This window comes from Neomonachus schauinslandi, chromosome 10 (genome assembly GCF_002201575.2).
Source record: "Neomonachus schauinslandi chromosome 10, ASM220157v2, whole genome shotgun sequence".
Classification (NCBI taxonomy): domain Eukaryota; kingdom Metazoa; phylum Chordata; class Mammalia; order Carnivora; family Phocidae; genus Neomonachus; species Neomonachus schauinslandi.
Window position 1 is genome coordinate 114,591,908 of NC_058412.1, and position 13,906 is coordinate 114,605,813.

The window sequence follows — 13,906 nt, forward strand, 5'->3', positions numbered from 1 at the left end:
CGGCCCCATGCGGTTCACGGGAGCGGGAGCACGGACGCCGGACGGTGTTATACCGGGGGTGGGGGTCCGGGGGTCAGCTGCCTGCTCAGGTGCTCACCGGGGGAGCCAGGACTGTCTGGAACCCCTGTTACAGCGAAGGAAACTAGCATCTACTGATAATTGAGGCTCAGAGTGAAGGGACTTGCCCGAGGCCCCCTAGTTGGAAGGGGCGGTGGCTGTGACCTGGCGGGTGGCTTCTCGGACCAGAGTGTGGGAGGGGCGTCCTCGTGGTGACCCAGGCACCGGCACAGGTGAAGAACCTGACCGAGGAGATGGCGGCCCTGGAGGAGTCGGTGGCCCGACTGACCAAGGAGAAGAAGGCGTTGCAGGAGGCCCACCAGCAGGCCCTGGGCGACCTGCAGGCCGAGGAGGACCGTGTGAGCGCTCTGGCCAAGGCCAAGCTCCGGCTGGAGCAGCAAGTGGAAGACGTGAGTCCTGGCCCCAGCGGAGGCCTGTGGGGTGGGGGGCTGGGGCTGGGACGGCGGCCTGCCGGGCCTGGCGGCTGGGCCTGGCCACCCCTCCTGCTCCACAGCTGGAGTGCTCCCTGGAGCAAGAGAAGAAGCTGCGCATGGACACGGAGCGGGCGAAGCGCAAGCTCGAGGGTGACCTCAAGCTGACGCAGGAGTCGGTGACAGACGCTGCCCAGGACAAGCAGCAGCTGGAGGAGAAGCTCAAGAAGTAGGCATGGGGTGGGCAGCCGACCTGCGCCCCTGGCCAGCAGGTGGCCTCCTGAGCCTGCACCCCGTTTCTCCCTCTGGACTCTGGGATCAGTTCTGCATCCCTGCAGAAGTTGAACATGGAGGATGGAGACGGGGGTCGCTAGGGTGCAGGCGTAGTGTCCTGCCAGGCTCGGGGCTGGGGGATTGGGAGGGACCATGGGGTGGGGCAGGTCCCTTAGGGCTGGGTGCCTCAGGTGGGGGAGCAGGGAGACCGGAGGGCGGGGAGGACTCCAGGCTGGTTGATGGCAGTCCGGCCCTGCCCTGGCTCACGCCCCTCACGACCTGCAGGAAGGACTCGGAGTTGAGTCAGCTGACCTTGCGGGTGGAGGACGAGCAGCTCCTCGGGGCGCAACTACAGAAGAAGATCAAGGAACTGCAGGTGTGTGGGGCACCGGGGTGGGGGGTTGGTGGGAAGGGCCAGGGCCAGCGGCGCACGGAGGTGACCGCCGCCGGCTGCCTGTCCCCAGGCTCGGGCCGAGGAGCTGGAGGAGGAGCTGGAGGCGGAGCGGGCGGCCCGGGCCCGCGTGGAGAAGCAGCGGGCGGAGACGGCCCGGGAGCTGGAGGAGCTGAGCGAGCGGCTGGAGGAGGCCGGCGGGGCGTCGGCGGGGCAGCGCGAGGGGTGCCGCAAGCGCGAGGCCGAGCTGGGCCGGCTGCGGCGGGAGCTGCAGGAGGCGGCGCTGCGGCACGAGGCCACCGTGGCCGCCCTGCGCCGCAAGCAGGCCGAGAGCGCGGCCGAGCTGGGCGAGCAGGTGGACAGTCTGCAGCGGGTGCGGCAGAAGCTGGAGAAGGAGAAGAGCGAGCTGCGCATGGAGGTGGATGATCTGGGCACCAGTGTGGAGACCCTGGCCCGCGGCAAGGTGTCTGCCCCCTTCCTGACCCCTCCTGACCGAGCTCGGGTCCCATACCCATCTCGAGTCTGAACTGATCCTGACTCCAGCACTGACCCCCCCCACCGACCCCTGACCACCCCCGTGCCAGTGCCGACCCGCACCAGGCCTGACCCTGTACCTGTCCACCTGTCATCCGGCCCCAACCCCACACCCGTCCTGACCTCAAACCTTGACTCCTACTAAACTCTGTGCCCTGACTCCAGGTCATTTCTGACCCAGCATCTAATTTTAACATCTCAGTCCTTGACCTCTATCCTGACTGACTGTTCCTGTCCCCAGCCCCAGCACCCAACCTTGACCCTTGACCTTTGTACCACCAGCCCTGAGAGCGGACTTCAGACTCTAGTACCCTAACCTCACCCGGCCCTCTCACTTCTGACTCCCATCTTTTAAGACCATGGTCTGCAGTAGAATCTCTGACCCTGAACTTGGGGCTCTGCTTTCCCTTTGCTTCCTGAGCCCACGTCTAGCCTTCTAGTTCCCAACCCTGGGGTCCTAGCCTCTGGTCGGCAGCCCCAGACACTGCCCTGTGATTGACAAACTTGTTCTGACTCCTGACCCTGGATCCCAGGCCAGTGCAGAGAAGCTGTGCCGGACCTATGAGGATCAGCTAAGCGAGGCCAAGATCAAGGTGGAAGAGCTGCAGCGGCAGCTCGCGGATGCAAGCACTCAGCGTGGGCGGCTGCAAACCGAGAGTGGTGAGGCCAGGGGCCCGGCTGGGCCACCCGTGGGGGCCTTGGTGCCGCCCCTCGAGGGCCCGCCTGACCTGCTGGCTCACCCCTTGGCCTGCAGGGGAGCTGAGCCGCCTGCTCGAGGAGAAGGAGTCTCTGATTAGCCAGCTGAGCCGGGGCAAGGCCTTGGCCACCCAGAGCCTGGAGGAACTGCGGAGGCAGCTGGAAGAGGAGAGCAAGGTGGGCTGGCCTCCGGCCGCCCCAGAGCGGGCAGGGTGGGCACTGGGGCCGCCAGCCCGGCCCCATGCTGAGGTCAGAGGTCCCTGCAGGCCAAGAGTGCGCTGGCCCATGCCATACAGGCTTTGCGGCACGACTGTGACCTCTTGCGGGAGCAGCACGAGGAAGAGGCGGAGGCCCAGGCAGAGCTGCAGCGGCTGCTGTCCAAGGCCAATGCCGAGGTCGCGCAGTGGAGGAGCAAGTACGAGGCGGATGCCATCCAGAGGACCGAGGAGCTGGAGGAGGCCAAGTGAGTGCTTTAGGCGCCGGGGTGGTGGCCGAGCCTCTGAGCCCTCAGGGGACGAGGGGGGACGGGGGACTGTTGTGCCAGCCTCCCGCCCTCTGCTCCCGTGGCCTAGAAAGAAGCTGGCCCTGCGGCTGCAGGAAGCAGAGGAGGGAGTAGAGGCTGCCCACGCCAAGTGCTCCTCACTGGAGAAGGCCAAGCTGCGACTGCAGACGGAGTCAGAGGACGTGAGCCTAGAGCTGGAACGGGCCACCTCTGCGGCTGCCGCGCTGGACAAGAAGCAGCGGCACTTGGAGCGGGCGCTGGAGGAGCGGCGGCGGCAGGAGGAGGAGACACAGCGGGAGCTGGAGGCCGCCCAGAGGGAGGCCCGCAGCCTGGGCACTGAGCTTTTCCGGCTGCGGCACAGCCACGAGGAGGCGCTCGAGGCCCTGGAGACGCTCAAGCGGGAGAACAAGAACCTGCAGGGTCAGAGAACTGCGCTGGGGTCGTCGGGAGCCCCTTGGGAGTCACGGAGGGTGCCCTGGTGGGGTCTCCCTGGAATTAGGAGTGAACGAAATGACCCGGGTTGGAGCAGAAGGCATGGGGGTGGCCCCTCAGTGCCCTGTTCCCTCTGCAGAGGAGATCAGTGACCTCACAGACCAGGTCAGCCTCAGTGGGAAGAGCATCCAGGAACTGGAGAAAGCCAAAAAGGCTCTGGAAGGGGAGAAGAGCGAGCTCCAGGCTGCGCTGGAGGAGGCCGAGGTCAGGGGCTGGCCGCGGGGCCGGGGTGGGCACCGCCCTGCTCCCCTGGCCTCTTGCGCTCATGTATCGCACGCTCACGGCCCCTGTGCCCATGCTGCCCGCTCTGCGCTCCAGGGAGCCCTGGAGCTGGAGGAGACCAAGAGTCTGAGGATCCAGCTGGAGCTGTCCCAGGTCAAGGCTGAGGTGGACCGGAAACTGGCCGAGAAAGATGAGGAGTGCACTAACCTGAGGTATGGCGGGGGCGGGGTGGGGAGGGCGGCTAGAGTCCTCCCCGCCCAGCGTGCCCCAGATCCACTCTTCCGCCGGAGGCTGACACCCCTCCCATGCGCCGGGCCCCTCTGTGCGCAGGCTTGGTTTGGCCTCCCCTAGAACCCCGTCGGGGTCAGGCCGTCGTTCCCCGGTCTAGAGGCGAACTTCGGGGGCTAAAGGACTTGCTCAGGGCTACGCAGCGCAGGTAGAGCTGGGGTTCAGCCCCCGTCTGTCTGGAGCCTCACTTTTGTCCGTGAACACGCTCTGAGAGGCAACAGGCAATCACAAGGGGCTTGAAACCAGCGTGGGGGACGATTCATTTATTCGCACCGAGGGTTCGCATCTGCGGCCGTCCTCGGGCGCGTCTAAGGGCAGGTCCGGGGCCCGGGCCCGCCCCCTTCGCCAAGGCCGCGACCCCTCCTCTCCTCCCGGCTTCCCGCAGGCGCAACCACCAGCGGGCCGTGGAGTCCCTGCAGGCCTCCCTGGACGCAGAGACCCGGGCCCGCAACGAGGCACTGCGGCTCAAGAAGAAGATGGAGGGCGACCTCAACGACCTGGAGCTGCAGCTGGGCCACGCCGCCCGCCAGGCCGTGGAGGCCCAGGCAGCCACACGGCTGCTGCAGGCCCAGCTCAAGGAGGAGCAGGTGGGGCGGGACGAGGAGCGGAGGCTGGCGACCGAGCTCGGAGAGCAGGCGCAGGCCCTGGAGCGGCGGGCCGCGCTGCTGGCGGCGGAGCTGGAGGAGCTGCGGGCCGCGCTGGAGCAGGGCGAGCGCAGCCGGCGGCTGGCGGAGCAGGAGCTGCTGGAGGCCACCGAGCGCCTTAACCTCCTGCACTCGCAGGTGGGGGCGGGAGGGGCCCGGGGAGGTTCAGGGCGCTGGCCAGCCGGCCCCCACTCTGAGGCTCTGCTCCCCCCTCCCGTCCACCCCCCCCCTCCAGAACACAGGCCTCCTGAACCAGAAAAAGAAGCTAGAGGTGGATCTGACCCAGCTGAGCGGGGAGGTGGAGGAGGCTGCCCAGGAGAGGCGGGAAGCTGAGGAGAAGGCCAAAAAGGCCATCACCGACGTGAGGCTGGGCCTCGGCCGTGCGGGGGAGCCCAGAGCTGAGTTCCAAGGGACTTTCACCTCCTGACGTGCCCGCCCCACTCCACCAACAGGCGGCCATGATGGCTGAGGAGCTGAAAAAGGAGCAGGACACGAGCGCACACCTGGAAAGGATGAAGAAGACGCTGGAGCAGACGGTGCGGGAGCTCCAGGCCCGGCTTGAGGAGGCCGAACAGGCTGCCCTCCGCGGCGGGAAGAAGCAGGTGCAGAAGCTGGAGGCCAAGGTGCGTGTGGCCCTTCCAGTCCTTTCCCTGGCAGGGTGGGCCAGCCCGAGGGCAGGCTCCGGGCAGCAGGCCCATCCCTGGCTGCTCGCAGGTGCGGGAGCTGGAGGCCGAGCTGGATGCAGAGCAGAAGAAGCATGCCGAGGCCCTCAAAGGGGTGCGGAAACACGAGCGCCGGGTCAAGGAGCTCGCGTACCAGGTGGGTGACCAGGTCCCGCCTCTAGGGGTGACCCTGGAGCTGGCCTGGTCTGGGCAAGACCTGAGTCGCTTTTGCCTGCCCAGGCCGAGGAGGACAGGAAGAACCTGGCTCGCATGCAGGACCTGGTGGACAAGCTGCAGAGCAAGGTCAAGAGCTACAAACGCCAGTTTGAGGAGGCGGTGAGCGCACGGAGTCTGGGCGGCCAGGCCTGGAAGTTGGTAACCGCATCAGGGCTGGTTGCAGCGCTCCGCGGCCAGGGGCCAGCAGCGGCCGGCCTCACTCCTCCCTCGGCCGTGGGCTCCCCAGTGTTGTTGGCTGTGTGTGCTGGCAGTGACCCCACTGTCCCCGCTCAGCTTAGAGACCTGGCTCGGTCTCCGAGGGGACCCCACGTGCTTTCCCCTTCTGCTTACCTCTGGAAGGAGTGCTCCCCGCACACCCCTTCCTGCCGCGGGTACTGGCGATGCAGGAGGAGGGGAGTAGGGAGTGGTGGGTGGGGGGAGCAGCTGAGGGCCAGGAGAAGCCGGCCCCCTCTGGGGATGGGGTGGGACCAGACTGACCCCCTCTCTTAGCTACCAAAGGGTGACCAGGCCTGCCTGCACCCCCAGGAACAGCAGGCCAGTACTAACCTGGCCAAGTACCGCAAGGCCCAGCACGAGCTGGATGATGCAGAGGAGCGGGCAGACATGGCAGAAACCCAGGCTAACAAGCTGCGGGCACGGAGCCGGGATGCCCTAGGGCCCAAGGTGAGGGGCTGCACAGGGCACCCCCTTGCCCTCTGCCCGGGGGGAGGGGGGCGTGGTGGCACTCACTCAGCCACTCCTGTCCCCGTAGCACAAGGAGTGACGCCGGAGTTCCTGGGCTCTGAAGACGCTGCCTGCCGTGTGCCCTCTCCTGCCGCCTCTTCATCCCAGTCCACCCCAAGCCCTGCTGGACCCTGAGTAAATGTCGCATCTGCAGCTCTAGCTGGCTGCCTTCTCCTTCTTTGAGGTTCAGAAGAAAGGAACACATGGTCCCTCGACAAAAGTCAGGTCCACATCAGTCATTTAAAATAAAGTTCTTTAATAGTCTCCATTTAATCGGTTTATTTGTTGTTAATAAATTGGCAACACAAGGAGGGGCCGAGGGTGTGCTCCTAGCCAGGTTCCCGTGCGTGTGGGCTCAGGCAGGAGACACTGCCCTGGGGCAGGGCACAGCCACCCTGTGCCCCAAGGGATGGAAGAAAAAGGCCCCCACTTCTAGGGGAACCCCCTGGGATGAACACAGCGGCCAGTGAGCAAACAGAACCAGAGGAGCTAAAGGAAAACAGGGGAGGGAGGGACAGATGGGCAGGTGTGGAGGGAAGGCAGCGTCCTCTGGTAGCTCCCACCCCTGCCCGGGGGGGCTCAGAAGCCTTTGCCTGGATCCAAAGGCCGGAGCAAGCTTGGCTCACAGATTGGAGGGTGCCCATATCTCCCTCCCCACCCCAGGACTTACAGCCAAGAGACGGCTCAAGAGCTCACAGAGAGCTATTTTTAAAAGTTCCTTTACCTCTGGGTGGGCCAGGGCCCTAGGGTTCGGAAGGGTGGGCATAGTGTCCCTGTCCTTATCATGGGGATCTTGAGGGAACCGAGGTTCCCCCAATGACCTGGGGCCCTCAGACCCAAGGGCCAAGGGCTTCTAGATGCTCCCTCCCACCAAGCCTGTACCTGAAGACCTGGGGCAGGCAGAGTAGTGGGGAGGCAGGAGGTGGGGGGGGGGGCTGCGGACAGGGCACGGCGTGTGGCACACGTACCCACGCTCACCCACACTGGCCCTGGCCCAGCAGCCTCCCGAGGCCTGGCCCAAGGTCACTCCTCGGTGAAGTCCCTGTCTATGTCCATGTAGGGCTCCTCAATGTAGCTGACAAGGGCAGAGGACGACTGGCGGTCTGGGTTCAACAGGATGGACACGGTCTCCTTCCAGTATGAGAAGCTGATGCAGGAACTCTGGGCAAAGAGAGAGGGGCTGGGGGGGCGCCTGGAGGACCCAAGTCGAACCTGGCACCCCGTGGGGAGGGCCTTGGTAAGGGGACAAAGAGCTGCCCGCCGCACGGCCCACCCACCGGGGCTGGGGGGGCGCTCACGTTCTCCAGGCAGGTGCTGTCCTTGTCCTTGTGCAGGTAATGCTGCTGCCAGAAGCGCAGCAGGTTGTGGAAGTTGTTGAGCAGGAAGCCGGGGTACTTCTTGCTGTGCTCCATCCGCTGCAGCAGCCGCAGGTACAGCGGCAGCCGCTCTTTCCGCCGGGCCAGCATCAGGATCACCAGGCTGGTGTTGAGGCAGCTGACGTTCTCCTGCGGGGCGCCAGGCCACGCAGGTCAGGGGCGGGCAGGGAGCCCTAGGGGCTGCCACGGGGCAGGGAGGAGGGTGTCCCACGCCCAGACCCTGCGGGGCCCCCGGCGGAGTCCCCGGGCCACGCACCCAGCGGCCTCTGCACGGACCTGAGAGGGCGGGGGAAGGAAGGCCGCCAGAGCCGCCAGCGGACCGCGCTGAGCACCTTCCTGTCTCTCCTCCACCCACCACCCATCCCCACCCTGGTGGGACCCCAGGTGGTCCAGTTAGAATCCGCTCCTCCTCCAGGGCCAGCTCGGGCATCGCTTCTTCCGGGGAGCTCTGGTTCCTGGAGCTTCGATCCCTGGGTAGGGGGGCTGCCTGCATTAGGTGCGGCTGCCTCACTTTCTACCTCCCACTCGGCACTAGGCTGGGCCCGCACGAGAGGAACGGTCCCGGCCTGTTTGGTTCACTGTGCAGCCCCAGCCCAGTGCCCTGCCTCGGTAAGCGTGTGTTAGCTGAAGGAACAGAGAACAACCTCTGAGGGGTACAGCATCACCCCCCCTCCTAGAAAGGGAAGCACAGGGAAGGGACAGACGCAGTTAGTTAGGGAGGGGGTGGGAGGCAACATCAAGTCCAAGCCCAAAGCCTGCACAGCAGGAGGGGCGCCAAGAGCACTGGACCGGGAGTCAAGAGCTCAGTGCCAATCCCAACCCATCCGTGACCTCGGAGGCTTGCTAGCCCTCAGGCCCCGTCTGTAAAATGGGGCACTGATCCCTCCCTGGAAAAAGTCCTCAGAATAGCCGGCAGCGTTGCCTAGGAACCAACAGATGGATCAAGATACACTTCCAGGGGAAGGTGGGACAGATCAACCATCGGGCTCCAGGATGACGGAAGCTGGTTCCCATCCCCCAGCTCTCACCTGGGTCAGTGTCTGCACGTGGATGATGTTGATGAGGCGGAAGAGGAAGGACATCTGCGTGGGCACCTGGGATATGTAGGCCAGCAGGCGGCACTCGGACAGGACCTCGGCCACTGGGGACAGCAGAGCAGAGGTGTGAGAGCAGGCTCGGAAGCCGGTCTGGGGCTTAGGCCTCCAGCCAGGCCCACCCTGGGGACCCGACTCCGGAGCTGGGAGCCCGACCATGAAGCGGCCATGGGGGCCACGGGCGCAGCAGCTGCGGTGGGAACACGTGCGAACACGTGCGTCTCCAGCGGTGCTGCCTCCCAGGAAGCCCCCTCTTCCCTCAGTGGGTGCAGGGGCCACCTCTCTCCACGGCCCCCCCTCCCCTCGGCTCACCACCTGCGCCCCTCGCGAGATGCTGGGTGTCGGACACCAGCGCGGCCGCACCAGACCGGTTCGCCCGGCCGTTACGGCCTTTTCTTACCTTTCATGTCCACCTGGTTTTCGAATCGGTCCAGCGACAGAGTGACGCAGCGCACCAGCATGTTGGAGTCCACCAGCGAGCTGTTGATCTGCTTCAGGAACACCTGGAACTGGAGTGGGGCCCGAGCTCAGACGAGCGGTGGCAGGCTCCCGCGGCACATGGTCGTGGCCCACGGCAGGCCCGCTCACTGAGAGGGGCACCTATTTACCCAGGCCCGGACGAGCTGGGTGAGCTGCCCCCCAGCAGGATCTCAAGCCACATCGGGCACTAAGCCCAGTGGTTTTTGCACCGATGGGTGCTGGATTCTTCTCATTTTCACTTCAACTAGCCTGAGCTGTGTTTCTGTCAAACAGCCCGTGAGGCTAACACACCAGGCCCAGTCCTGCCCTTCTGGGGCTCGGCCTGGCACCCACCGCCCCACATCAGGGCCATGTCACAGCCCACCTGCTCCCACTGTGTCACGGGCCCAGAGCAGCTGTGCCCATCACCCCCGCACAGCCAGGGTCTAGCGCAGCCCTGGCCCAGAGCCCGGGTGACTGCCCACTGACTCCCCAGTATTCTCCAATTTAAAACCAGCACCCGAAGACTAGCGAGGGCCAGGGCTCTAAGATAACTTCATCATCTTTTTTAAAGATTTTATTCATTCAAGAGAGCGTGAGCAAGCACAACCAGGGCGGGGGTGAGGGGCACAGGGAGAAGCAGGCTCCCCACTGAGCAGGGAGCCCAACGCGGGGCTCGATCTCATGACCTGAGCCGAAGGCAGACGCTTAACCGACTGAGCCACCCAGGCGCCCCTCCAAGATAACTTCTGAACAACGCGGCAAACCCCACAGAGCCCAGGTTAGTCTTACCTTTGCATCAGTGTTGATGTATTTGTTGAATCTCTTGAATGCATCAACATTGAACTTCATTAACTCCCCCAGAAGGTCAAAGTAACTCTGGAGCACATCCCTTGACTTGCACTCGCTGTCCACAATGCAGTACAGGATGTGCTGGGGGTGGGAGAGGACAGGATAAAGGCAGGAAGGTGGCTGAGCCCTGGGGCCAACCGGCAGATGTGGCTGCCGCCCCCAGGCTATGCTCAGCCAAGCTGCCCGCTGCCTGCCTCCCACGGGCCGGCTGGGCACAGAGCCCCGACCATGTGACGCCTGCTTCGAGTAAGCATCCACATCAGCTGATGGAACCTGTTCCCCTGTCTAGATTCTCATCTGGGGATGCTGGGAGCTCCAAGGGCGGGGCTGGGCCTAATGCACCTCACCAGCGGGTTGGGGTAGGCAGCTATGAGCTCTCCTGCTTGTCTAGGGCTCCCCAGCTTGCAGGCGAGGGGAGCTGTTTCCAGACGTCATACGGGCCCCTGCCTGAGCACTGAGGCCATTCAAGTAAATGAAGCACAGGGTTTAAGGGCACGGGACACATTTTGACCCCATGGTTTGTCTTCATATTTATGAATAAAAAAGTTTATACTAAATCAATGAATTTTTATCAGGAACATTAAAACCAGTTTAACTTAATAAAGTTTTCTATGATAGTTCAACTGTTTCCATTTTTCATTTTCATTTTCCTGAAGTTGTGCTAATTTGGATCAATTTCTTAGGGATTTTACAGTTCATGGGTCAGTTTCTTGTTTGTATCCCTTTTTTATTTTTTTTAAAACCAATTCTATCTTTGGCCAGTTTGCTCCCTGCTTTTTATAAATTTTGCTTTTTCTGAAGGCTATTTTACAATAAAGGAAAATTAACTTTTGGTCAACAGCAAAATATCCTCAGGGTCAAAAGGCCTTACTGGGTAACTTCAGACTCTTCCACTCTTCCATGGGCACCCCCAGCTCCCTCAAGCATCCATTAAGCAACTACAGGAACCCACAGTTGGAAACTCAGGGGAGGTCCTAGGGCAGTCTGCACTGGCGTTTTAAAATAAGGAGATGTGGTCTGCTCCTGACCAGCTGTCTAGGGCTCAGGAAGGAGAGCAAATGCACGGACTGCGGGGAGAACGGGACACCCAACACCCTGGCTCCTCCCGGCCATTACCTCCAGAAGGCCTCGCTTCAGCAGGAACATCTGGTCTGCATAGGAGGTGGTCCCTCGGAGGAAACTCTCCACAGCCCGGGCTTGCCAAAACCTGCGACCCAAACGTTGACCCCTGGCCCAGGTGGCTAAGGCTGCCCTCTTCTGTCCCATATTCCATTCACCAAGGCGCTGGGAGATGTTTGCTGCCTTTTGATTTATTCAACATTTACTGCACATTTGCTAGGCGTCAGACCTCATACTAGGCACTGGGGACACAGCGAGGGTAAGTCCTTACGGAGTGGACAGTTCAGTGGGGGAACAGCCCTCTATGTGGTTCTGTCTGGAAGCAGCTGTGTCTCAGAGTAGGGGACTCCGGGATCAAAGGGCTGGTTACGGTAGGTCACATATGAAAATGCACTCTAGGCTTTGACCTTTCGCAAGAACAGGGGGACAATGGAAAGTGAGGCCGGGAATGCAAGAGGGAACCAGACAGACATGTGCAGTTGGGCCACTGAGCTCACTTCTGATGGGCTGTCCTAGGGAAGACGTGGCCCAAGGGAGCAGGGATGGGATCAATGAGGGGAAGTCTGGACAGGTCAGGCTGAGTTGACGGGGCATATGAGGGTGCGGAGCCTACTGACGCATCACACCCCAGCCCTGACAGAATGCCTCCCCTTAGCCGCTCTTCTGTCTACAGCCTTCACGACCCACCTCCAGCCAGCAGGAGGAGCTCTGAGAAGCCCTCCCTGTCCCCGCCCACCCCACCAGCCCCCAGCTGGGGAAGGGGCTTTCCTTTGCTTCCTTTGCGTCCTGGCTCGGCTCCTTTTCACACTGCATTCGAACAGGTGTCTTTTCATGCTTGTTTCCCACAACCCAGGGAACTCCTGTGGGCAGGGGCCATAGCTCCTATTTCCCTACCACCTGTCCAATGCCAGCACAGAGTAGGCGCTTGGTGAATGCTTGGTCAGTTCTTGAAATATGGGGCTGGTATGCAGCAGAAGCTCACACATACCTGCTGAGTCGGACCCCCACTCCCCCACAGTAGTCAGATGTCCAGGGTGGGAGCTGGTAACTAAATGAGGTATTTCTAACCACCTGGGAAACACTAGGTTTCCGGGCCCTTCAGGAGTGGCAGGTGCCTGTCCCCAGACCCACCTGAAAGAGGACTCGGCTGGCTCCTTCTTCATGACCTGCAGCAGACGAGTTAATAAGCCCCTCTTCCCATCACACACCAAACTCCTGGAAGAAAACAGGGACATTGGTGGCAGACCTGAGGCTGACAGAGCCCAGTCCCATTTGGCCAAAGGACTACTGTTGTCCTGGGGCCCTGGGGCTGGGTCTCTCTGCTACTTTAGGTGGGTGAAAACACCTGGGGATATTTCCAAGCCGGAGGAGATTCCCCTGCTCTGCCTGGGCCCAGAGCACCCCAAGGACTCCTGCAGATTTAGAACTGAAGAGCCAAGTGAATTCACACCACCTCTCAGGCCAGCTTTCCCTTTCCAGACCCACTAGCAAGTGATCAGAGGCCAGAAAAACCCACAGTCTGTGCTCAGAACTGCTGGAGGGAGGGCTGTTTACACCAAAGTGAGTCTGAAATGCCACGACAGAGTCTACCAGATGGGGCAAAGTTTGTGCCAGCAGGGTGAGACAGGGAGTACCCTGGGCCCCACGTTCAGCTCCAGCTGGCTTTGGCCAAGTCCCCGTGCCTCCGGGCCTCAGCTTCCTGGTCTAGGAAGCAAAGACATTAGATGAGGAAATGACTTGGGCTGCATCATGGGGGACAGAGGGTTAAGCAAGCAGGGGTTCTAGGCCCTTAAGTTCCCTCTTCAAATAGAACAACTCTACTTTTATCCCCTACAGACATTATGAACTATGCATGGTTTCATTTGAACAGATCTCTCCTGCTTTAAAAAAAAAAGGGGGGGGGGGGGTGCCTGGGTGGCTTCGTCATTAAGCGTCTGCCTTCGGCTCAGGTCATGGTCCCAGGGTCCTGGGATCGAGCCCCGCATCGGGCTCCCTGCTTGGCGGGAAGCCTGCTTCTCCCTCTCCCACTCCCCCTGCTTGCGTTCCCTCTCTCCCTGCATCTCACTGTCAAATAAATAAATAATCTTTAAAAAAAAAAAAAAAAGAGAGAGGCTGAGAATTAGGACTCCTGGTGCTGGATACAGTCCTCCCTGCCCGGACCCCCAGGAGCCTGTGACCTCCCTACTGCTCAGGTGACGCAAGCATAACCCAGCTAATGGGAATTGGCAAAAGGCAAGAAAGAAGCATGTCAGCAGAGCTGAGTGACACAGGAGCGGGCAGAGCATATGTGACCTTTGGCAAGTGACCTCTCCGAGTCCCTGCTCCCCGCTCTGTGAAGTGGAGGGGATGACAGCATTTCCCTACTAGGGCTGCTGGGGGCCCCAGAGAGGTAACGCAGGTCATGTGAGGACAGTGCCTGACGCCCAGGCGCCCTTAGGACGCTGGAGCTCCCCGTCAGTGAGGAAGGACCGGCAGCACACGTGAGGGCACGCACGCAGCCAGGGTCCGCTGTGGGCCCGAGCTGACGCCACCCACCTGTCAGTGTTGAGGACAGCATCCACCTCAGGGATGTTGGCTTTGAGAGAGATGGCACTGAGTTCGTTCAGCTCCTGGTTATTGAGCAGCAGGTACTTGTTCCTGAAACAAATGGGGGGAAGGGGGTAAAGGACAGGCACTGGGCTAGTGGGCCTTCCCATTTCCTGTGGTGAGAATCGGAGAATCCCCCAAGTGCCCTCCCCCGACACCACCTGCCCAAGGCAGCAGAGGGCTCAGGCCAAGCCCACCTGTCCACCTGCCACATTCACTAACAAGGCCCCTTCCCTCAACATCTCCAGGCCTTCTGTTTGCCACTGAA

General features: G+C 62.1%; 2 protein-coding genes across 4 annotated transcripts in view; one reads left to right on the forward strand and one right to left on the reverse strand.

The window, feature by feature from the left end:
• MYH7B (myosin heavy chain 7B) overlaps positions 1-6,394 on the forward strand; it is a 41,714-nt gene extending 35,320 nt beyond the window's left edge. The window contains exons 26-42 of the mRNA XM_044918603.1: positions 291-467; positions 572-717; positions 1,047-1,137; positions 1,226-1,615; positions 2,220-2,346; positions 2,441-2,559; positions 2,649-2,845; positions 2,955-3,304; positions 3,456-3,580; positions 3,695-3,810; positions 4,272-4,668; positions 4,766-4,891; positions 4,983-5,153; positions 5,245-5,349; positions 5,433-5,528; positions 5,955-6,092; positions 6,181-6,394. Of these exons, the coding sequence (XP_044774538.1) occupies positions 291-467; positions 572-717; positions 1,047-1,137; positions 1,226-1,615; positions 2,220-2,346; positions 2,441-2,559; positions 2,649-2,845; positions 2,955-3,304; positions 3,456-3,580; positions 3,695-3,810; positions 4,272-4,668; positions 4,766-4,891; positions 4,983-5,153; positions 5,245-5,349; positions 5,433-5,528; positions 5,955-6,092; positions 6,181-6,192 (2,883 nt within the window). The 3' untranslated portion in view covers positions 6,193-6,394. The remainder of the gene's footprint in view (positions 1-290; positions 468-571; positions 718-1,046; positions 1,138-1,225; positions 1,616-2,219; positions 2,347-2,440; positions 2,560-2,648; positions 2,846-2,954; positions 3,305-3,455; positions 3,581-3,694; positions 3,811-4,271; positions 4,669-4,765; positions 4,892-4,982; positions 5,154-5,244; positions 5,350-5,432; positions 5,529-5,954; positions 6,093-6,180) is intronic.
• A 17-nt stretch (positions 6,395-6,411) lies between these two features.
• LOC110579391 (transient receptor potential cation channel subfamily C member 4 associated protein) overlaps positions 6,412-13,906 on the reverse strand; it is a 65,629-nt gene continuing 58,134 nt past the window's right edge. For 2 of the 3 annotated variants that reach the window (XM_044918604.1, XM_021689017.1), the window contains exons 12-19: positions 13,588-13,689; positions 12,184-12,267; positions 11,050-11,140; positions 9,874-10,014; positions 9,023-9,131; positions 8,557-8,669; positions 7,451-7,657; positions 6,412-7,313 (exon numbers count right to left, since the gene is read on the reverse strand). In XM_044918604.1, coding sequence (XP_044774539.1) covers positions 7,176-7,313; positions 7,451-7,657; positions 8,557-8,669; positions 9,023-9,131; positions 9,874-10,014; positions 11,050-11,140; positions 12,184-12,267; positions 13,588-13,689 — 985 coding nt within the window. In that variant the 3' untranslated portion in view covers positions 6,412-7,175. The remainder of the gene's footprint in view (positions 7,314-7,450; positions 7,658-8,556; positions 8,670-9,022; positions 9,132-9,873; positions 10,015-11,049; positions 11,141-12,183; positions 12,268-13,587; positions 13,690-13,906) is intronic. The other variant, XM_044918605.1, reaches the window with a different exon arrangement.